At 44.0% G+C, this 23,823-nt stretch overlaps 2 protein-coding genes across 2 annotated transcripts; one reads left to right on the top strand and one right to left on the bottom strand.

Moving 5' to 3' along the window:
- The first annotated feature begins 108 nt into the window (after window positions 1–108).
- On the top strand, window positions 109–9,724 carry Psf2 (DNA replication complex GINS protein PSF2-like protein). Its single transcript, XM_050169426.3, has 2 exons — window positions 109–711; window positions 9,505–9,724. The coding sequence occupies exons 1-2, from the start codon at window positions 196–198 to the stop codon at window positions 9,550–9,552; spliced, it is 564 nt and encodes a 187-aa protein (XP_050025383.1). The 5' UTR covers window positions 109–195; the 3' UTR covers window positions 9,553–9,724.
- LOC126520628 (thioredoxin domain-containing protein 17-like) lies at window positions 9,570–23,239 on the bottom strand. Its single transcript, XM_050169427.3, has 4 exons — window positions 22,396–23,239; window positions 21,800–21,878; window positions 10,032–10,113; window positions 9,570–9,688 (listed from the first exon to the last, which is right to left on the bottom strand). The coding sequence occupies exons 1-4, from the start codon at window positions 22,553–22,555 to the stop codon at window positions 9,623–9,625; spliced, it is 387 nt and encodes a 128-aa protein (XP_050025384.1). The 5' UTR covers window positions 22,556–23,239; the 3' UTR covers window positions 9,570–9,622.
- Window positions 23,240–23,823: the final 584 nt, after the last annotated feature.

Genomic DNA, 23,823 nt, shown 5'->3' with positions numbered 1-23,823 from the left:
TCTCATTTCACATTCCTCTTTTTTTCGATGCTCGCAGCCCCAATTCGTCGGTGTTAATACTATAGCGTGACGTGTTTCCTGTTTCCAATTTTCGCCGAGTGTCCGCTCTGTTGCTTCGATTTGAGTTCCGAGTTTGCGCGGCTAGTTTAACCACCGTGTTCTCCATAGGTGTTCTCGAGCCTACTGAGCTGAGCCATGGAGTGTGCCGACGCCGAGTTCCTCGCGGAGAAAACGCTGGTTAGCGTTATTCCCACATTCAGTGCGGAGAAGCTCTACCTAATCACCGGCGACGTCGGTCCATTCGCAGCGGGCACTCCGCTCAACGTTCCCCTTTGGATGGCCCTCAACCTAAAGCAGAGACAGCAGTGTCGAATTTTGCCGCCGGCCTGGCTTTGCAAGGAGTTTCTCGAGGATAAGAAGCAGGACGAGATGGACTCGGCGGTCTTCACTGAAATGCCGTGCGAACACTACTTGGAGGTGACGCAGATGCTGTTCGATGTCGCCGCTGCCGACATTCCGGACGCCAGCGAAGTGCGGACACTGGTGAAGGACATCTGGGACATCCGGCAGGCCAAGCTGCGCAGCTCGGTGGACGCTTTCGTCAAGAGTGATGAGGTGCACGCCCGGGTCGATCACCTGACCGTGATGGAGATCGTTACCGTCCGCCGTCTCTTCTGTGGTGCTCTCAATCACCTCAACAAGCTGCGCCAGGTAACATTTGCACAGCTTAACAGTGCTTGTGGACTAGAACCAACGAAAACAGCACACAACAACAGTCGCTAGCTGTTCTACTTGGCATAAAAACGGGCCTTGAGGTTGAGACTCGAACGCAGGGCACATAATGATGGACTGCATGAGGAGTTTTTCATTAAGAAGGGTGATTGGGCTTGTTTGTAAAACACGCTTTAAAGTTGGAATACCAGCGCAAGGACAGCAGAGAGGTCAGAAGTGAGAGCGCAACCCTAAGGGGCCAGGAGAGAGAACGCTAACAGTAGCGCGCTCTGTTCTCTCTTCTGTCCCCTCTGCTGTCCTTGCGCTGTTATTCAAACCGAGTTTTTCATCTACGGCACCTAGCCCGAGATTCACTCAATGCGCCCAAAAGACCGCACCTGCCCTCTGCCGCGATGTGACAGAAATGAGCTAACGTAATTGGCTGGCGCATCCGTACAAATTCACCGAATTGGGCATTAGTATCAGACGAAGCGAGAGCCTTGTCGTCCCTTAAGCATGCACCAGCTATTCCCACATATTCTGAGACCACACTGGTGGGTAACCAGTAGCCTCGAGAGATCGCCGGGGATTATGGGTTGTTCTTCAAAAGTGGTGGTAGTGCTTAAAAGGACGAACACACGGTGAAAAGACGACACGACGACGAAGCGTTTCCTCCTCGTCGTTGTGTCGTCTCTTCACCGTGTGGTCGTCCGTTTTAGCGGTATGCCATCAGTTTTAAAGAATGCATCGCCAACTAGCCCAGCACCAAGTTTTATTGAAGCTTATTATGGGTTGTATTTGTCCAATATACAACCATAGCACCATGTGGTGGCGTCAGTCAACGAAGCCACTAACATAAAAAAATTTATAACTGCCAAGGGTACAGCGGGCAGTGCTGGCCATTTCGATGCACTACGGGAGCACAATTTTAGGCACACGCCTGACTGCATGCGTAAATTTTACAGCGACGGTTTGTCACAAATTCTTGTGTCGAAGGACATGTACAGCCTGCGATCTGGATCAAACTCGAACATTTATTTTGACCATTCCAACGCTGCAGAAGCACAGCTAGCCCTGCATTGTTAGATGAGGGCACGAAGCAAGTCATGAGAAAGAAAAGAGCTTGTGCAAAGAAAATGCATGTCGAGCTTTTATTTATTTATTTATTCATTTATTATTATTTTTTGCTTGCATTATCTCAGCACATTTTAATTGTATCTAAAGCCCAAATGTGCTCCGATACAGTAATTTTCCACCCAAACAACCTTAGCTCAAGTTAGTTCTTCTCTTCTTTTTTTCCACAATATGAAACTATTGTGATTTAAGTGAAGGCGAGGGTGACCACCTATATTAACTTAATGCTTCAAAATGAAATTCGTCCAGTCCATAGGAGGTGATGTCCACTCCATGACTGTGGGCATTTTTTTTTGTAATGTGCATTCTGGTGTGAATGCACATAGACATGGGAATATACATTCCGCACTTTAAATGCCCGAAGGCTGTGATTTAATCGTTGTCACTCAGCACATTGCGTTTCTTTTCATGACGCGTATGTGTCAATGCAAAATTAATAGATCATTCACACTTTCTCTTTTGTCCTGCATGTGATAAGTATGCATAAAGCTGCATTGTTCTTCCAGTGCACAGCATTGTGAAAAGTATTCGGTTATAATAAATAAACGTCCAGAACCTGAAAAGTGTACTATGAGGGACACCACATCTGCATTTACTTTCACCAAGTCTTAGGAGTGTGTTCCTAACTTCACTTCCAATAAGGCATGTCATCACATTTTGCATTAAATCGTAATGCGGCCACCTTGGCCAGGAATCGAACCCATGGCCTCGTGCTAATCAGCATGGATTGAGTAAGCAGGCTAAATGTCAAATGAAAGTGAAATGAAATGAAATTTGGGCCTGTTGATAAAACTCACAAACTTTTTTTCTCAAATTTTTTTATTGTTGGTGTTCTGTTAAGAGTATACCTTTTCCTGTTTTCACTAAAAAAATTAGATCCCTGTGATTGACAGGGCCTGCTTACACATGGAGATTCTTGTCTATTTTGTATTCTTACTAGCACTTGAAAAAATCAGCTGCACCCCCTCCCCCTCTTGTTGCTAACACAACCAAATGCCCTTTTTTGAACACACTAACTTTTGTCATTCTACTCTACACACGCACTTATCAATTTCACTGCTGCATGTTTCCATCGAGCATTCGTGGCAGTTGTTGCCTCGACGAAGAAATTTGTTGAAAGGCTGGCTTGAGAGAGGCCCCTTGAACCACTGTTCATCTTTTCACATGAATAAAAAAGCGGGAACACGAGCGTGGTGCAGCTAGTTATGCAGAGGAAACGGGTGCGATCACATGGGCAAGTTCGCCTCGTTCCAGTCGGGACAAACATTCGCGAAACTTCACATGAGGTTGTCTATAGGGTCATTTCTTTTTTTATTTACCTACACTTTGTGCAGGCTCATGCAGACAAGTGTAGTGCACTGGACTACAGACATTCAGAGCAGCATGCACATCGTCTTCTCCATAAGCAGACGAAAAGCACCTGACTCTGTACTTGTGGCTGCATATATGCCCTTGCCTGAAACTAAACGCCAATGTACGAGTTTCCTTTCGGCAACAAATATAGGCAAACCGTAGCTAAATACATTGCGAACGTACTGCGCACAAAGACAACTTCTCTGTGCATATCATACAGCAAAGAGTCTGAACCAGCCTGCACCATCCATGAGTAAGGTAAGATCCTCTGTGACACACGATCATGCCAGCGCTTCGCTGCTGTGTCTGCAGCGAACATTCACTATCGTCACCATATCAGCACCGACAGTCACAGACAAAATGGCACCACATGTTTGCGACGCCAGCCTGTTTGTCATCTGCTGCCTACACTCAACGAAACTGCAGTGTAGAAAGTGTAGTTTTCATGCTCCACTACTGAAAATGGCTTCCTGAAGGTGGGCGGAGCTAGTGTTTCTAATCCAATTTAAAAAAAAAAGGTGACTTCCATGCTAGCTACACTCGTGCAGTCTGTGTAAGTTAAAAAAAAAAAATTGACGGATATTTTTAATAGGGACATTGCAGCTGCATTCACGGCACTGCTGTACTAACTCATCCACAATAATCACCACCATGGCAACACTTCCAAAAATGTTATTTCATCCTAAACCACCATGTCACTAAAGCACAATAAGCATGGTTTTGTGTTTAAGACAGTAATACAGAGGGAAATGTAAGCAGTTGTCCGACTATCAGGTTGTTCACAAGCTGCAGCTAGCACTACGTGAATGCCCATAATAATACACTGCATAGAGGCATTGTGAGCCTCAGGGTATGGGCTGCCACAATTGCCTAAATCTTCGAGAGCTAAATGAAACATACCATACCACACTTTATGTAGAAAGGCCACTCCAATCATACTTTTATAAGCAACACTGTAACCAAAAATTATGCACAGCTTATTGTGCAATGGTTTGATTCTGCATGCAAGCCATTTCCTAATGTGTTGCATAATGGAGAGCTACAGGCTCTTGGGCGTTGTTACATTTTACACACCTGCCAATCGTAGAATTTGAAAAACACAACAGCGAAAACCAAAGATACTAAAATTCTGTGAAAAATACTAAAGATTGTTTGATTGTTCAATACGTTGACTGTTTATTAAAGATTCACAGACTGTTCCGTATGGATGCTGTAAACATGCACTCTCCTTCGTATAGTCACAGCAAAAGTTATCTGCACCGCAGACAGTCTGAAATGCTTGTGAAGTTTATTGATGGAATATTCACGTAACGGCTGTTGAAAATTTAGTTGCCATTATAGTGGGTGCTTTTTTTAACATTTACAGAATTTAAAAGAAGTGTCTTTGGCATCTAGCACAAATGTACTTATTAGCTGCATTGATTGAAGAGGTGGACATTAGTTACCCTGTAAATCAAAGTGCATAATTGAATAATTAACACAATTGTACTAATACACTTTTAACTAATTAGTTTAGTGCACATATTGCACTAGGCAAATTCAAACCAGTGATTTCACAAGGCACGTCCAGTTGGAATGAATCTTGAAACTAGCTCCAGTTTGGAGATAAGCACTGTGAAGCATGGTAAAAACACACTGTTGTTTTACTTACTTTTTAACAGAATGTTTTATGTATTTAAGCTCAAAAATTCGACGACCACTGCATTATTTCATCACAACTTTGGAATGCATATCTCAAAATTAGCGTCTTCTTCAGAATTCGCTCCAAGTGGATGACTTTCTAAGTTATTGTCTACAATTCGTAAATTGTAATATGCGCCTTAAATAATTAGTTTAAAAGTTAGATAGCAAACCTTTGTTAATTAATCAAATATTCATTATGCATTCTCGTGCCAATAATTTCTGCTTGCGAGAGTAATCCAGCTCAAGTAGTAGAATTGTGCTGCATGCCACAGGTGATTTCTTTAAAATTCTGTTAATTATATATATTGTAAAAGAAAAGCGCACCGTATATTGGTTCTATCGGCTGATGTTGCTGCCATGCAGGTATACATGCATGTAATGGATGGGTCCAAAAAATTGGGCCATAAAAATCACTCAGCAACTGTCTTTTTCGAAAGTGGTTTTGCCCGAAACTACATGCACATGAAAAATTGTAAAATATACCACAATCGCAAAGGAGCACAAAAAATCTGGCTTTTTACAATAAAATGTTAAAAGTTGGCAGGTTCAGACTGCACCAAAAGATGACCTTCGTAGAATTATTTGGCAGGTGTTGTCTCACCAGATCATGTGGCTTCAGCACTCCTGACCCATGGTTATATCCTGCGTAGAGATTAATGGCAATTGCATTGAATTCTGGAGTGGTCTGTCGGCTGAGATTTGTGAGAAATATTTACTAGTGCTACGAGATGAGCCATGGGTTGCAACCATTGGTGGCCCAGCTGCTCATTTAATATTGAATATAGAGATTTTATTGCTTCATCTTTAGTGATTCACTGATAATGTTTCAGAATGTGCCGATATTTGGCCTATTCCAGAAAACTGAGACAAATATACTAATTTTGAGTTCTTTCTTGGTTATGACGCCCAAAACATGAAGGCCGTGACATTCCTTCTGGTGCCTGTAATCGGTGTGTGCGGTATGCAAAAGCCCAGCCTTCGAAATTTGTTTCCATTAATCAGAAGGGTGCAATGTGGACGATACCTGTTGGCATCTATACTTGCCAACAGTCAGTGGCAGAGAGTTTTGGTATGTGGTCAATGACACTGTTGCAGCAATGATTGTTCATCTTTCAAGAGCTGCACTTTCGGCTGGCCTGTTTTACAGAAAGAGCTGTTTAAACCTAATAATAACTGCTGGTCACTGTAGATCCTGGTCTGTATTGACCAGCTAAGGTTCTTTAACATGCGTCAAAATACAAGTACTCTGTACACAAGGCAGGCCCACAATTACCATTGCTCTACCATCGATTAGGCAAGCAGCAGACTAATTATTGCATACACATTTCAATATCTTGCCGCTGCCTATTGTTTTTCTTCACTGGTCCAGCATTCTTAAAATGCCAAGATACCGTAGACGAGGGATATCCAAACTGTGATCCGCGGGCCAGATCCAGCAAGTGTGGGCCTTTTGACTGGCCCACGGCAGGTGAAAGTCCATTTGACGACAGCTGGCCTGAAGGCGGGACACTTTTCTCTGTAAAGCTACGGCCTGAGCACGAGGCTTTCCCACAAAAAGCTGTGCTATTGCGCTTCTTTCTGGGAGGCAGCCTCACTGCAGTTACATGATCATGTCACAATTCCACCTCATCCAAGGTGGCACCGACGAATCAAGAGCCTTATGTGACCATTGCGTGATGCTCCAATTAGCCAGTCAGTGGAGGCGCCCAAGCTTTCAAGGCTACACCCAGGCACGCAGCAGCCTGCATAAGCGCAGAGTTTTTCGCCCATGAAACGAAGGTGCGTTAATTGCTTGAGATAGTACAAAGTTACTTCCTTGACTCCGCAATATGCATCGTTTGGTAACAGAGGAGTACACTAGAAAAACGTTTGTCTGAGAGTTAGTGGGGTAAACTGAAATTTCTGGCATTTGATGGGGAGAAAAGCGTGTCTGGTGCCAAAAAAACACTTGTAGGGCTAATAATAAAAGGTGAAGTTGGCAGGTTATCAAGGCCTATGTTCTTGTATTGCGTGATTCACCAGCAGGTCCTTTGTGGAAAATATGTGGACATGTCTTTTGTTCTTTTAGCTGTCGCATAAACTCAGTCACAACCAACAGGTCACATAAACTCAATCACTGGCAGTTAAAGCGACACTAAAGCGAAACAATAAATCAGTTTAGACTAATGGAGCATTGTTTGAGAACCCTGCAGGCAGTCATTTCAAAAAATTAGTTTGACTATTAGATGAGAAAATGAAGGTCGAAGTATCAGTATTTGAGTTTCGCGCCTAAACCTCAGCGCCGGTATGTCAGCGTGACGTCAGAGATTCCAAAGTATGTTTGCGCATTTGGGCCGCGTTTGCTGAATAAAGGTTCCCAAAACTTGCCATGTTTAATATTTGGTTCCTTAAGAACACAATGTAGTCAATCTGTACCGCTATATATAATTAGTAGGCCCTAAAAGATGCCATCAAAATCCAAGACGTCACAGCCCCCAGGTGGGGGAACTCAAGTAGGCTTTGCCACCCGTATTTCGTTCTTGCGCTTTTTCTGGCTTACCAAACGTCTTATCATTGTAACAGTGGTTTTTTTGGTGTTGTAGAACGGTAATTTACTGATGCAGAAGAAATCATTGTTCACTTTAGTGTCCCTTTAAGTGAATTTTTTAAGGAGACGGAATCAAAGTTCCCGGACCTGATGTGATACATCACAGTTGGACGGCTAATCTGCGGAAAAATCTTGTTGCATTTCCTGAACCTTGGAAATGAAGTAAGACTTCCTTGCACAGAAAGCTTGCCTCGAATCAGCAGTGTTCATTCATGTGCAATTAGAAACTGGCCTTTTGAGTCAGCTTAACCAACCACACGAATAACTTAATGTGAAGCTATAAGGAGAGTCTCACCTAATTCGTGACTCGTACATGAAGGTACAAGGCTTTGGGGCAAAACTGCATGTGCAAACCAGATGCAAAATTGAAAGTGGAAGCACATCTACTGCTGTTCGCAGATTAGGGCGGATGCTAATACAGCATTTCTTTCCTTATTGTGACAAGCATGTGACGCCCCCTCGCATCATAATCTTCGTTGGCCCGCCAGACTTGGTGGGCAACATTGATCACCGCACCAAAGAAACACCAGCGAGCACAGCTGCACGGCAGTCAGTCATCATTCATCACCACCACGCGGCGGAGCGTCTTTCTTACGGGGGGTGCCTCGAGCCCTCCCTCATTCACGAACTCGGGCGGATTGTGGTGCTTATTTCTGACACAAATTCTCACCGATCTGCACAGGCAATTTTGCAAGCGCTTCTCTGGCCTTGATGCCAGGAAGGAGGAAGTAGAAACGTTCTAAAATGTATTTAGCTGTGAGGTGGATAAGCTACCATGTTCCCTTCAATTAGATCTAATCAAAGTGCAGTCAAAAGACATTTTGAAGGACAAGCACAAAGAAGAAAATGAAATTTTCATATACTACTAGGCTGTTGAACAGTTCCCAAACTTGAAGAAATTAAGCCGTGGGTGCATGCTGATTTCAGGCACTATTTGTCTTCGTAAGCAAACTCTCCAGTATAAAAAATGGGAAGTCGAAAGACAGGGCGAATTTATCTTACAAAAACCCGAGTAGTCTACTTTTTATTGCTTCATCAGGCTTGCCACCATATTTCAGTGGAACAAAGCACTTGGATTAGCCCCCGTCGTACGTCTCGGCAGCGTGACGCAATTCCCATGCATTCAACCATACTACATCTTGCTTAGAGCACATTGCTGTTGTGCATGCTTTCTCATGGCTATATTTATATGTTACAAATATGTGAATGTGCTAATATAAATATGTTAATATTTTCTTTCCCCGTAAATATTTAGCGATAATTCACCTCCACCTTTAATGTTTCTATTATTCAGACACTTCTGCATTAATACACTGCAATTTGTATCTATTACGTTTGGTGCCTTTCTGATAGTTAAATGTCTTGCATATTGTAGGTTGTAGCCAGCGCCCACCATTGTTCTTAGTCAAAAATGGAAAGCCATTGTAATTCTGTTAAATTTTCTTTCCAACCTCATCCATATTGTGCTAGTTTATTTCTGAAAATGCTATACACAATGTTTCTACACTACTAAAACAAACAATATAAAGGAAGTCAACACAAATTTGTGGAAATAATGGAGTCAAAGCAATGACACACAAGCAAAACAGGCATTTTGTAGAGTGAAGTTTGTCAGACAAAGTCATGTGCATGTTGGCTGAGTGTAGATAAATGACAGTGAATAAATAAAACAAACTACGTGCCACTTCGAAGCATGAACAAGCTTGTGTACCACGACGAATTTTTAATATTTCAAATTGACATACCTGTGGAGACCAATGGTAAATGCAAAATTCTAATCTTTAAATTTTCTGAACGTCATGCCAGAAGCCGTGCGCAAATAAATAAAATAAATTATTTTTTAAGAAGCATGTCAATTAATTGGTATAAGAGCCCAGTAATGTAATGTATATTTACAAATTTAATTTTGCAAACATTAATTTATTTTTGATTGTGCGGCTTTTGACACTGGTTGCTGATCTGGCTCTCTGGCCAAAAAGTTTGGAGACCACTGCCATAGACTGAGCTTTTGGTAATTCTACCATTATTCTTTACAGGGACCGTGTGATGGGGCACCACCATTGTCACAAAGCCAAACATTCTAGGTGCTGTCACGCAAGAGTGTATGAGACAAGTCAAGCTTTATTTTTGCATGTGCAAGCACTGTTGAAAGGCTTAGTCTTCAAGGAGCATCTCAACCATGTCCCTTTCCTGGCACTGTACGTCATCTAACCTCCGAGCCTGTAAAAATGGGAAAGAAAGCAAGGTGACCAAGTATGCTATAGTCTCTGTCTTGACACATTGTGTTAATCAAATTAAATGCAGTGAGCAATATCATCATCCATGTAGACCTCTCCTTATGCACACTCCACTACTGTAAACACATAAACAAGTTGTATTATACTAAAAGTACATCAAGTCCTTCAAAACCCTTAACACAAGGTTTCTCTTTACGACAGTTTCAATTAGAATGTCTCCTGGTTAGCACAGATGGCTGTTCACACATTTCACCTAAACTATGGCTGTGATTGATACTAGTTTGTGCCCATTTTGAACAAAGCTCAATATGAAATCTCGTACTTACTGTACCCCATCGGATCAGTGTTGGAACGCATTTCAACTCAAGTTCTTTGTCAGTTCTGAATGGGTTCCTCATGTCTTTCCAGCTGTGTGCGAAAAAGCATATGTCCCACCATCAGAATAATGCAACATTCTGATTTCTTTACTATTTATCAGGCACAATGACAAGGTATGCACAATCTTTTTGGCCCTACAGCCAAAGACTACTATGGGGGCCACTTACAAAAATATGCAGTTGACAATGCTAATAGTTAATTGAAAGGTACCCAAAGAAAACAATAATTTAATTAGATGTGATGAGATATACTTTAAGCAAACATGTTGCACAGTATCAGCTACGAAATGGCCACACAGCCAACGGCTAGTAGGGGCCATTTATGATAAGTGCAGCTGGAAAACTCAATAATTATTTGAAAAATACTGAAAAGGAGAAATCTTCAATTAGATATGAAGAGATGCACTTTCTGGAAACATGACGCATAGTATTGGCAGCAAAGAAGAAAAATAAATGTGCAAAAATTGCAGATGTCAGAAAATTATTTATGCACATTTTTATAGATCTTGCCTCAGTTGCGTGACAGTAATGTATGTGTGCCAAACCATAGAATAACAGATTTTGTATATGTCTGCCAGCATCTTGGTATCCTGCAAGCGTTTGTTCAATCCTGACAACATACTGGCAACTTCCTGCTGATAGGCTCATTATATACACTTGCTTTTAGTCAGTAATTTTAATTAGAGCATGGTTCTATAAGGCCACTCATATGCCGGTCACATGTTGTTATGATTGGCCTAGACTTCGACCTCTCAAGTGTGGGAAATATTCTCGCATGCTATCCCATGTCGAGCTAATTTCCCTCTTCCCCGAAAAAGCGTCACCCCTCTACGCCCTGAGCAGACACAAAGGGGAGGACATGAAGGGGAAAAGCTCGTTGGCTTTACAACCTGACAAAGGCACTGACACCTCCACAAGTTTCCTAAGGAGACGTCGACGACCACAAGACCGCTAGGGGTTATTTAAGGCCGTATTGGCCCCATGTTAGGCAGAACCGCTCGAGACTTGGATAGAGTCACTACAATATACCAATGAAGTGAATACATTCTTTTCTACTTTCTTTCATCATCATGATGCCCGTCTTCTTCGCCATCTCCTGATTCTTGCGGTGAAGACCCACCTCACCGTGTTGAAATCGTATCAGCTGGTTGGCAGCAATGGGATACTCCACCCTACGTCCTGGCTTTAGCGGAATGGTGAGCGTTTTACTTTCTTTGAGAATTTGCCAGGTTTTAGCTCGTGTGTTTTCTAAAATGGCAAATTAGTTTCTGCACGTCCAAGCTCCTGCTGAAAGCTTCCTCACATCACAGCAAAGAAAGTCCTTGTTCAGGATTGACTGTGGATTTGAGCAAATGGAGAAGGCCAGAGTTGTTATTACTTTGTGAAGAGCTGGGAATTTCAGTCGGGAAAAGTCTGAGGAAGCCACAGCTTATTGAGGCAATTGAAAAGTGCGGTGCTGAGAAACGAGCTGAGAAAGCTGAACAAAACGCTGCAGAAGAAAGGCAAAGAGATGAGAAAGAAAAGCAAAAAGCTGAACAAAACGTGGCAGAGGAACAGCATAGAGCTGATCGAAAGGAAGCTGCAGAAAGAAAGGAACGAGAGTAACAGAAAGCTCACGAACTAAAGCTAAGAGAGGTAGACGTGCAGCGAGATCTGGACAGACAATCGACAAATAACCTCTCAAAATGAAAGACGTTCAGGTGAAGCAGGAGGGATCTCATGCTGTCGTACAAGGCAGACAATGGCATGGGACTGTTTCTCGTTACTTCTTAACGAACCTGCGAGAAAAACCGGCTGGCACTAGAGAGGTAGCCAAGACAGATTCTGACCGTTCTTCCTAGCGAAGCAACCAAAATGCAAGGTTAATGAGACAATGCAGGTGACTATCGAAAAGTAAAACCAGAAATGCTAAGGAAATATCGGCTCTCAGCAGAGGCTTTCCACCGCCATTTTTGGAAGGCATCTAGAACAGGCGAGTCATTTCAAGATTTCACTTATAAGTTGAAAGCCAATTTAATTGAGTGGCTAAAAGGGGGAATATGCGTTCGGTTGTCACAACAAGGTTGTTGAGCTAATCTGCATGGAGCAGTTCTATGGGTCCTTGAGAGAAGAGATGCGCCTGTGGATTCAAGATAGGTTGGGCGAAAAAGGCTTGGAACGTGGTGCAGTGCTAGCGAATGAATTTGCGGCACCTTGCGAATCCGAGAAAACACCGTTCACTATATTTGGCAAAGAGGAAAACAGGCACCCTTTTCACAGTGAAAAAGCTTGAGATGGGACAAAAGACATGCCGACTGATAATTCAGGACAAAATAAAACCGCAGTGAAAGATGAAAGCAAAACAGTGCCCTACCTGCATAGAACGGCACAAAAACTTAAGAAAATGGCTAGCCGGGTGGACACAAAAGTGGCCTTTTCTGCACCAGAAAAGCTGGCAAAAATATGTCGACTGACGGACCCGTACCGTAAGCCAGCTGCCGGATGCTCTACAAATCGAAAAGCGCCAGTGGGATGCGTAGAAGCTGTTGTATATGAGCTTCCGCTGTCCTGTGGGAAAAAAATACATCGGACAGACAGGGCGATGTCTTCATGACCGATTACGGGAACATTGCCAAAATGTGAAAAATAAGCAATGCAGTCATTTGTCGACCCACTGTCAGGAATGCGGCTGTGCGCCGGTGTATGGATCCTGCCGGGTTCTTGCGAAGCACAAAGATAAAGATGTGCGAGAGGTTATTGAGGCTCAGGCTATCTGGCGGAATAGTGACACGTGTGTTAGTGCCCCTTCAGTCGATTTGTTAGATAAAGAGACGGCTTTTTTGGATGAGTAAGATTTGGATAAGGTGGCGCCAGTGTGCATGGGTTATATAGGTGTATTTCCTGAAAATGAAGTTGTTGAAGTTAGTGCATTGCGGTGTCTTCTCCCTTCCGTCCTTGCTTGCTGGCGCTAAATATGCTTTCAGTTTACCAACACGCCCAACAAATGGCAATGCAGAAAAAGCATTTGATGCTAGAAAACCGGTCATCTGTTTCTATTGCCAGGAGCCTGGACACCTTGCTATCAGCTGTCGGAAGCCTAGAGTACTTTTTTTTCTTTCATGAATAGCGACGACGACAACTTGGCACTCTTAGAACGTTGCCTTCGTGATCTAGCAGTGAATGGAATGCCGTGCAAGATACTTAACGACTCAGCTGTGACAATGGACATTGTCCACCCCGCGTATGTGAAACGTGAGGATTTCACCGGGGAATGTGCGTGGATCTGACAGGTAGTCGAGGAGAATAGTGTTTGCTTGCCCATAGCCAGCGTGAAGATTGAGGGGCTATTTGGACTGTTGCCGACTGAAGCCGCAGTATCGCAACATCTGTCTAAACATTATTCCTACCTATTTTCAAACTGCTCGGACATACTGTTGAAGTAAAAGGGCTTGATTTCTGGTGACCAGACAGTCCAAGCTGTCGCGTGTTCCAAGGCTTAGGAGATTGCAGCAGAGTTAAAACATTGCAACGGAGCCAAAAATGTGCCTTGTGACATAGAAACTCGGGAAGCAGAGCACATAGCTAGTGAAAGTGGTGAAAAAGCCGCTAGCGAGGAGGCGTCCGGGTCAGTGGAATACCACAGCAAGGACTAGCAGAGGAATTGGGGACTAATTTGGTGCTGCCACATCCGGAGGGCTTTGTAGACCTACTGAAGGTTGATAAAAACGAAAGTGCGGAAGAAGAAGAGAGCGATTACATGGCGAAAGTAGAACCAGTGACTATTGTGGAGGACCTTGCGGAGATGGGTCTTGTTTCAGCAGCCCTAAAAAGGCCAAGGAGGTGTTGAAAAACTCGCTTGTACCTCCACATTTGAACAATGTTCCGGAATCGTCAAAAGGAGAGGACAATGCCATGGCGGCGAAGCAAGGCAGGAACCCAACGCTCGGGGATTTCGGAGGCACACTCTGTGACCGCCTGGCAGGGCAAAAAATTTCAGACGGCCCAAACAAGCGAAGTGTTCGGTGCAGTGAAAAATCGAGAAGGACGCGACACGGCAGCCCGTAAGACTGGAATGGGCCGTCGCACAGAACTTCGAAGGGTTGGTTGTGGCAGTTGAAAAAACAGAGGCATCGCCAAAGGCCAATGGCAACGGAACAGGGTGCGTTTCTGCGAGTAAGGATGCGGCTGAAACGGTCAACCTGGCTGAGACATGCACCTACAAACAGCTAAATAGTCAAACAGCCAACGAAGTGGAATGCCTCGCGACAGTGAGGACAAAGGGAGAATGGCTACTCTTCTGGCATTTACGGCCTCCCTTTCAGGGACAAGAAAGCAAGCTGCAGGCACACAAAGTGGCAGGTGACTGCAGAGAGCAGTCTATGTCTGGTGCCCTTTGTTGCCCTCAGCAAGGCCCAAAGAATTCCACACTACGACCCAATCGGGTGCGCATTAAGAGGGAGTAATTGTCGAATTGGGTGCATCCATATGGTTCTTGTTTGTAAATAGAGTACAATGCATTTTTCTTTTAGTTATTAAGAACTTATTTTTATTTTCCAAGCTTTTGCATTAGGCTGAGAGTTTTGTATTGGTTTTGGACGAGCCAGTTATGTGAATAAAAGTGTGAAGCAGGTTATGCGTCACTGGTGGTTCATGGTCACACTAATTTTTGCAGATAAGCATTTGCATAGAAGGCTGGTAGAAACATACCATTTCGGGTAATATAATGCTTACAAGTAGGTGTGTATCAGTTACCACTGCTGAATTTTGATTTGCTGAAGCGCTCTTGGAGAAGCATTTTTTTAAGGTGTTGCGCATAAATAGAGTAGTTTTTTTTGGTTTTGGCTTTAAATGGCACTTTATGAATCAGTTTAATCTAGAGTTGAAGTGGTCCGCAGAGCCCTGTACGTTTTGAAAATCATTAGAGGCACTGGTACTGGCAGGTAGCAGTGACTGAATGAGTAACTCACTACGCAGCATTTATCTCTCAGATCATGTTCAATGTGCTCTCAATAGCCATGGCTTTCTCATGAAAGTGAAACAAAACAAAAAATCACATTAGGCATTAGGTTGGTTAAAATATGCACTGAAGTCTAGTTTTCTCCCTTTTGTTAATTCTTGGAAATCTCGAACAAGGGCTGCAGGTATGATTCTATTAAGGCTTTATCTTAAAAATGTGTGAACCTGGCAGTTCTCATAGTTAGTTAGGTGCTCTCTGTTTGTTGTCTTGGGCTTGGCGTGGTTTATTTCCAGGTGTCACTTGGCATGCTTTGGAATGAACAAAGAATGAAGCAGAGGCATGGGGTCTACCGGTCTCTCTGAGGTGCTTGGATGCTGCAGCCCCTTCGAGACCTCCTGTGGTGGCGGAGGGGCTGTAGTGATCGGCCTGGACTTCGACCTCTCAAGTGTGGGAAATATTCCAGCATGCTTTTCCATGTCAAGATCATTTCCCTTTTCCCCGAAAAGGCGTCAGCCCTCTACGCCCTGAGCAGACACAAAGGGAAGGACCCAAAGGAGAAGACGCAAAGGGGAAGAGGTCGTTGACTTCACAACCTGGCAAAGGCACTGGCACTTCACAAGTTTTCCAAGAAGACGTCAACGACCACAAGGCCCTAAGGGGTTATTTCAGGCTGTCCTGGCCCCCAGGTTAGGCAGAATCGCTTGAGACTCAGGTAGAGTCACAACCATGTACCAATGAGGTGGATATGTTCTTTTTTTTTTTTTCATAATCATAATGCCAGCCTTCGTCGCTGTCTCCTGGTTCCTGTGGTGAACACCCACCTCACCAGGTCGAGATTGTATCAATGTGCAGGTGTCGTGAATAAAATGAAGAAATTAAGAATAGAATAAGTATGAGGAAATATAAAATTTTAAGGAATGTTTCACTGAAGTGACTTACAAATTTATTATAGCAAGCTGGGTCATCAGAAATGTGGGACTTGAATTTTGACATTTCTGCATTAAAATGTTTCTAGCAGCCACCCATCAAATTTCCAGTTCCCTTATTTGACCTCTACAGCTTTACCTAGCAAAATCGTATTCCCTGCACACAAATGTTCATTTACATAATTTATTTGTAATGTTCAAATCCAAGTGCAATGGTGTTTTTTGACTCATTGAAGATGACTCAATTATATGAAGTGCATCTTGCCTTCAGATATGTAGGACATAAGCATGTGCTGACTTTCAGATGATTGTTTATTGACGTAAACCTTGTTACATACTATATAGATTCAGACAGGCATGCTCACCGTACTCACAATTCATGCTAAAAAAAAAATTTTTCTGGTAGTGCTATTGATGGTTTTTACATACATTTTACAAGCCTAGCTACATAGTATATTTTATTTGTGCATAATAATAAGACCCACTAAGCTTAACAAAGACACTCCATCACCAGAACAGGAATTGACCTCCTTGGTACAGTATTCGGCCACTACCTCCCTGATGATTCCTACAATTAAACCATCGCCTTCAGTCCCCAGCAGCTGCGGAGCACCTGACCAAGGCGGCGGGGCGGCGCTCAGACCTGTAACGCAGCAGAGGGTGCTAAGAATTTCTGGGTCCGCACAGGCTGCCAATGGAAACTGACCCTGTCAACTTTTAACAGCCAAACCCTGTCGAGTGAGGCTAGCCCAGCAGGACTCTTTGGGGAACTATCAGACATTGTTTGGGATGTAATCAGCCTTAGTGAGATTAGAACTAGTGAGGCTTATACATTGCTGAATAATGGCCATGTCTTCTGCTATAGAGGTCTCCCAGATAGGAAGGAATACGGGGTGGAATTCCTAATCCATAAAGACATAACGGGCAACATTGACGAATTCTACAGCACTAATGAGAGGGTAGCAGTAGTCGTAATCGAACTTAACAAGAGGCATAGATTAAAGGTAATACAAGCCTACGCTCCAACATCCAGTCACGATGAGGAGGAAGTAGATCAGTTTTATCAAGATGTTGAATTAGCGATGAGAAAAGTGCAAACTCAGTATACTATACTAATGGGCGACTTCAATGTAAAAGCAGGCTGGTGAACAAGCAATTGGCAACTACGGCATCAATTCTAAGAACGCCAGAGGAGAGATGCTGGTAGAATTCGCAGAAAGGAATAAGCTTCGAATAATGAACACCTTTTTCAGGAAACATAGCAACAGAAAGTGGACCTGGAAAAGCCCTTATGGTGAAACAAGAAATGAAATTGATTTCATACTTTCTGCCGATCCCAGCATAGTGCAGGATTTAGAAGTGATAGGTAGGGTAAAGAGCAGTGATCATAGGTTAGTGAGGGCTAGGATTCATCTCAATTTGAAAAGAGAAAGAGTAAAATTGGTCAAGAAGAAACAGGTAAACTTAGAGGCAGTAAGGATAAAAGCAGACAAATTTAGGCTGCTACTTGCAAACAAATTTGCAGCTTTAGAACAGAGAGATGGTGATGATGAGGACGACATATAGGTAATGAATGAAACCGTAACTAGGCTGGCTTCAGAGGCAGCAATTGAAGTGCGAGGCAAGGCACCAAGGCAACCAGTAGGCAAGCTCTCCCAAATAACAAAGGACCTTATAAAGAAATGACAAAGAATGAAAGTGTCCAACTCAAGAGATGTAGAATTCTCGGAACTATCAAAACTGATCAACAAGGCAAAAATAAGTGATATTCAAAACTGTTATGTGAGAAAGACTGAAGAAGCTGTAAAAAATGGACACAGCCTGAAATCAGTGAGAAGGAAACTTGGCATAGGACAAACGAAGATGTATGCACTGAAGGATAAGCAGGGTAATATCATCAGCAATCTCGAAGCTATAGTAAAAGCAGCGGAATAATTCTATACTGACCTGTACAATGCCCAGAGGAGTCAGGATACCTCCATTAAAAACAGTGGTGAACAGGATACAGAAACTCCTCCTATAACTAGCGATAAGGTCAGAAAGGCCTTGCAAGACATGAAACGAGGGAGAGCGGCAGGAGATGGAATAACAGTCTATTTAATCAAACATGGAAGAGACATAATGCTTGGAAAACTGGCGGCTCTTTATACGAAGTGTCTATCGATTGCAAGGGTCCCAGAAAACTGGAAGAATGCAAACATCATGCTAATCCACAAGTAGGGAGACGTTACGAAATGAAAAATTATAGGTCCATTAGCTTACTCCCAGTATTACATAAAATATTCACCAAAATAATCTCCTATAGAATAAGGGCCACTCTGGACTTTAGTCAACCAAGGGAACAGGCTGACTTCAGGAAGGGATACTCTACAATGGATCACATCCATGTCATTAATCAGGTAATCGAGAAATCCACAGAGTACAATAAGCCTATCTATATGGCTTTCATGCATTACGAAATGGCATTTGATTCTGTCGAGCTACCGGCAGTCATAGAGGCATTATGTAATCAAGGAGTACAGACCGCTTACATAAATATCCTGGAAAATATCTACAAGGATTCCACAGCTACCTTAATTCTCCACAAGTAGGAACATACCTATAACAAAAATGGTCAGACAGGGAGACACAATCTCTCCAATGCTATTCAGTGTGTGCTTGGAAGAAGTGTTCAAGCTATTTAACTGGGATGGCTTAAGAGTAAGGACTGATGGCAAACATCTTGGCAAAATTCGGTTTGCCGATGACATTGTTCTATTCAGCAACACTGCAGACGAGTTACAACAAATGACTGAGCACCTTAACAGAGAGAGTGTGTGGGAGATACGGGGGTTCTCCTCCGTACTCCTGGGACAAAGGAACGACAACACAGTAGTGCAAACAGTCACAAGGGCATTTATTGCACCTTTCATAGATCAATGCCTGCTAGCCGAGTTGCTATGCCCAAAACATGCTGATGGGCGCGCGACAAATCTAGAAGTCCGACTCACCACGACCGCAAAGCGAGCGAATATGTTCGCCCCATGCTGGATCCCAACGCCTGGTCGTTCGCGTGTACAGTCACGCCAACGGTGTCCAAGGCGGCCACGCGAGACGGTCTCGCAGAACCATGGATTGGCGCGCGCGCGCGCGGTACCTCCGGCGCTGTTCGCCGACCCGCCGGGAAAGAGCCAGCACCTTGTCCCTCGGCGCCCGAGTAACCCCGCCGCGGCGCGACGGTCGCGCCATGTCTCGCACCGCGCTTGTACCACGCCGACCGCCGCGGGCGCCAGGCCACGCGAGCCGTGCGGGAAAACAGCATATCAGGGGATGCGTGAGAGTCTCGCATCCCCACAAGTGTAAGAGTGGGGTTGAAGATTAATATGCAGAAGACAAAGATAATGATGAATAGCCAGGCAAGGGAACAAGCGTTCAGGATCACCAGTCAGCCTCTAGAGACTGGGAAGGAGTATGTTTACCTAGGTCAACTAATCACAGGGAAACCTGATCATGAGAAGGAAATTCATAGAAGAATAAAAATGGGTTGGATCGCATACGGCAGACATTGTCAGCTCCTGACTGGAAGCTTACCATTATCATTGAAAAGGAAGGTGTGCAATCAGTGCATTTTACCAGTGCTGACATATGTGGCAGAAAGTTGAAGATTGACAAAGAAGCCTGAGACTAAGTTAAGAACCGTGCAAAGAGCAACGGAACGAAGAATTCTAGGCATAAAGTTAAAGGGCCGCTCGCCAGGCCCCATAGAAAATTTTGGTTATACAGTAGTACACTGGAAGTTCTTGCATGTCCTCTAGGGAGCGTTGTGCCGAAAAAATTTTTCAAATAGGATCGTTAATGGCAGAGATAGAAATATTTCAGTGCCGCGAACCCGCGATTTCAGCAGGCAGGCTCCACTGCCAAGCAAGACGCTCTGTCCACTCACCCAGTCTAGCCTACCCAAACTAAATTCCTTCCCTGCGTTCTCCCATACCGGACCTCGAGGATCGCGTGATGCATGCATCACAGGCCCCGCCTTCATTTTTTTATTTGCTCCTTGCTTTTATTTTATTTTTTCGGCACTATTCACTTTTGCAGACGGCGTCACACGCAAGCTGTTGCACGATTTTGCGCGCTGTGCACAAGGAGACATAACTATCAGTATAATTCAAAGCTACACGAATACTGAGGCAGAACAAGCAGATTATAGAGCGTGATCACATGCTTGAACACGGTAGAAAATGGCAGTTTCGGCACCTGCACACGTGACCGCACAACCGTGGGAACAAGCAGACAAAGCGAAAGTACATCTCTCTTGCTTCATTGCGAAGTAAAACAAAAAACACGCAGACATTCCGTTTATGTGTTTTATTATTTCTCTAAACTCCAATTCGTCAATTCAAGCAACAGATTGCACAGATAATAAGTTTCGAAGTCACGTGTCACCACGAGCGACGTCACACTGCAGAGACGATTACGTAGATGCAGGGGCACGATCATGTCACCGTCCCGCTTGGAGCACGGCAGCCTCAAGTGAAACTGTGTTCGGATTGTGTTCGGTGTTCACACCTTTCCGCGATGCATAGCAATGTAATACTTAGCAGACATAATTGTTATCGCGCAATGTATCCTCTGCGCTTGTCAGCTCAAAATGGCCAGACCTGGTGAGGGGCCCTTTAAGAGACAAAGAGAGCTGTTTGGATCAGAGAGCAAACGGGTATAGCCGATACTCTGAGTTACATTAAGAGAAAAACATGGAGCTGGGCAGGTCATGTAATGAGCTGGTTAGATAACCGTTGGACCATTAGGGTTACAGAATGGGTACCAAGAGAAGGGAGACACAGTCAAGGACAGCAGAAGACTAGGTGGATGAAATTAGGAAATTCACGAGCGCTAGTTGTAATCGGTTTGTGCAGGATAGGAGTAATTGGAGATGGCAGGGAGAGGCCTTCATCCTGTAGTGGACATAAAATAGGCTGATGATGATGATGAATAAGGTTACAAATGGGGATTATACATACGTACAGAGGGAGGTCCCATAGTCAACAGGCAATCTCTTAGGGCCAAAAGAGCATCGCAACAACATTGACAATGGAGGCTTTCTTGACCTTCATTACAGATTGTGTGGTAGTCGACCATTTCTTTATAGAACTGTCGTCCTCAGGAGAAAAACAGTAAGCAGTTAATCTGACAGATTAGTGAAATGGAACTGATAGCTAGGCTTTGTGAACATTGTGCCATCAAAAAAAGAACTTAAATTTCTTAGCACATCAAATGTGAATGCAGTGAGGATGCACAGCTGAATCTATGCGTATGCGAGGTTTACCTCATTAAAGAATCAGTTGAAAGCCAATGCTACATGTGCCCCTTCTCTGTGTTTATCGTGCAGTACGTACCTGAAGTCAAGGTGAACCATTCTAAAACTGGTACAGCGCAATATAGAAAGGAAGAAACAAGCCGGGCTGGCCAGATAAAGGAACAGAGCGCTTATCTGGTTGGCTCGGCTTGTTTCTTCCTTTATATATTGCGCTGTACCAGTTTTAGAAAGCAATACCAACTCGCCCAATCCTCAACCCAAGGTGAGCCAACTTGCCCAACTACTGCACTTATGATGTACAGCAGTGTCTAAATAGCAAAAACAAAGAGAGTGCTTGCAAACCTAATGGAATTCCCACGCAGTGCAGAACAATGCAGTGTATAAAGTGCATGTTCAGCTTTCGTTAAAAAGGTCTGGGAAGCACAGTAGCACAAAGACCCAATCTTCATGTCTACCTTGTCTGGGGCAGTTTTGCAGTGTATAATTACACAACACTAAACACTGATGGTCCTGTTCAAAGAAATTGGCAGTAATGTAGAGTGTCACCCTGTCAACAACTCACATTGCTCTCTCAATGTAGCACATGATCAGTGTCGTCTTCTCGGGGGCCTTTTTGAGCGCTGCTTCCAGAATGGGTTTTGCTGTGTAAGAGAGTGGATTACATGCTTTAAGAGAAAGCCCCCTATTCAAGGACATGAAAAGAGTAAGCACCTAATTAACCGATTTGAATTAAGTCTATGTCTCCAGATGATATAGCAGTATTTGTAAAGAAAAAGAGGCTGGTAAATCGCTTAATTTTTTAAAAATAGAAAGTGCAAGTTTTCAACTAGTCTTAAGAAGTGGCAATAGTGTTAACATGCATTTATTAGTTCCTCATTATCTGTAATGCACCGAATTCGTCTGATGTGTTAAAAACAGAATGGCCGCGCTTTATTTTTTTAGCTTTTTGCCGTTATGCGGTAGTAAACTTAAGTGTGTTTTTAATTCGCTATTTTTAGGTTACATTCTAACGGTGTAAATAATTAATAGAATTTGAATTTTCGTTAAATAGAAATTCTTTAAAACTGGTTAAGCCGAAGCATTACATAACACGCGAAAAAGTGCGACAGTCATCTGCACACACAATGCGACCACTGCAAGTTTGGAATTCGTGAATACCTGCGACGCAGTCGGGACACCAGCTATTGCCCTTTGCATCTTCAGACCCAGCGAAGAAGCACAGCACCAAATCTTGTCTATCTTTTCCGTCTTTGGTTTCCAGCGATTTGATTGCATCCTGGAACTCGTCGAAAGACCTTGTCACAACTTTTTTCACCATCTTTGAGCGTACGGAACGAAGCCGGCGAACGACGTGACGCTACACTCAAGAACAGCACGCCCCCCATTCAGTGCACGTGACTGGGGGGACAAGCGCACGTTCGTGAGGCCGGTTTTTAGGCGTACGAGCGGCGAAAAATAACGGCGCTGTGATCGGAAATTGAGACCAAGGGTAAGCGGGCTCTTGCATTGCCCAGGGGGCGCTGCGAAAATGGTGCTAAAAAGCGTCCTCTGTCCTGAACTGGGTAGTACCGAGCTCTGTCGTCTGCTTCGGAAAGCACGTTTACAATATGGACCCGCCACTTTCGGTTTTGTTGTACCACGGCTTGCAGCGAATATCGGGCGCCGAAGATTTTTTTCAGGGGTGGCACGCTGCGTAAGGGCAATAAATTATGCGACGCCGAATACGTGTACGCCGTTCAAGAAACAAGCGGCGAAGTTTTAGCGCGGTGTCAATGGCAAGTGAAGCGAGTCGCGTACGAAGTTGAACTTCAGGTAAGGTTTGCACACTGCTAGATTCAGGCGCACAAACGCAAGGAAATGCTTGCTATAAATGAATTCACAGCAGCGATAAGCAGACATCATGTATACGGAACTGCTCGAGCGAACGACGGTACGCGCCTCGACGGCAGCGGTATTTCGACATGCCGCGAAACGGCGGGCCTCCTAGCTGCAATCTTTGTTGACTGCATGCCGCTAGACAAGTAGTTATGTCTGCACTGTAGTAACGGCCATCTGTCCCTTTATCAACTGATAAATAACTAATGCAATGCATATGAGCTCGCAGCAACGTACGTGCGAATCGCGCTGCAGCGCGAGCTCGTGCACTGCTCGCTTGATGTAGCTTTTAATGACAGCGCTCGAACATCGATGTGCTGCAATCAATACTACCTTACTGCGCTGCCTGAACGTGCTGGCCACGTTCAGGCAGTACTCAATGGTCAAGGATGAGCGCAGTTAACTCTCTGACCTGTGCTGCTCGTAGTGGGGTAGTGAATTGTCACAGAATCAGCCCGACCATTTGTGCTCATTTGCACACGTCTGGTCACTTCACCACTTCGCACCGCTCGAATTGTTAATTGTTGCTGTGGCCGGGTCTCGAATCATGAATCACCAGCCATGCCTGCTGCTATGTCGGTCTGCCGTCGTGACTGTACGTTCAAACGACCGAAATTTAGAACGCAGATAATCAAGCAAGCTTCAAGACAGGCGAAGCAGTCAGCATGGCGCGAAGTTTCGCTTACCCAGCGCGACGAACTGCAGCTATCC

This window comes from Dermacentor andersoni, chromosome 3 (assembly GCF_023375885.2).
Source record: "Dermacentor andersoni chromosome 3, qqDerAnde1_hic_scaffold, whole genome shotgun sequence".
NCBI classification, from domain to species: domain Eukaryota; kingdom Metazoa; phylum Arthropoda; class Arachnida; order Ixodida; family Ixodidae; genus Dermacentor; species Dermacentor andersoni.
Note: the sequence above shows the minus strand (reverse complement) of the source record. Positions and strands in the feature narration are given on the sequence as shown.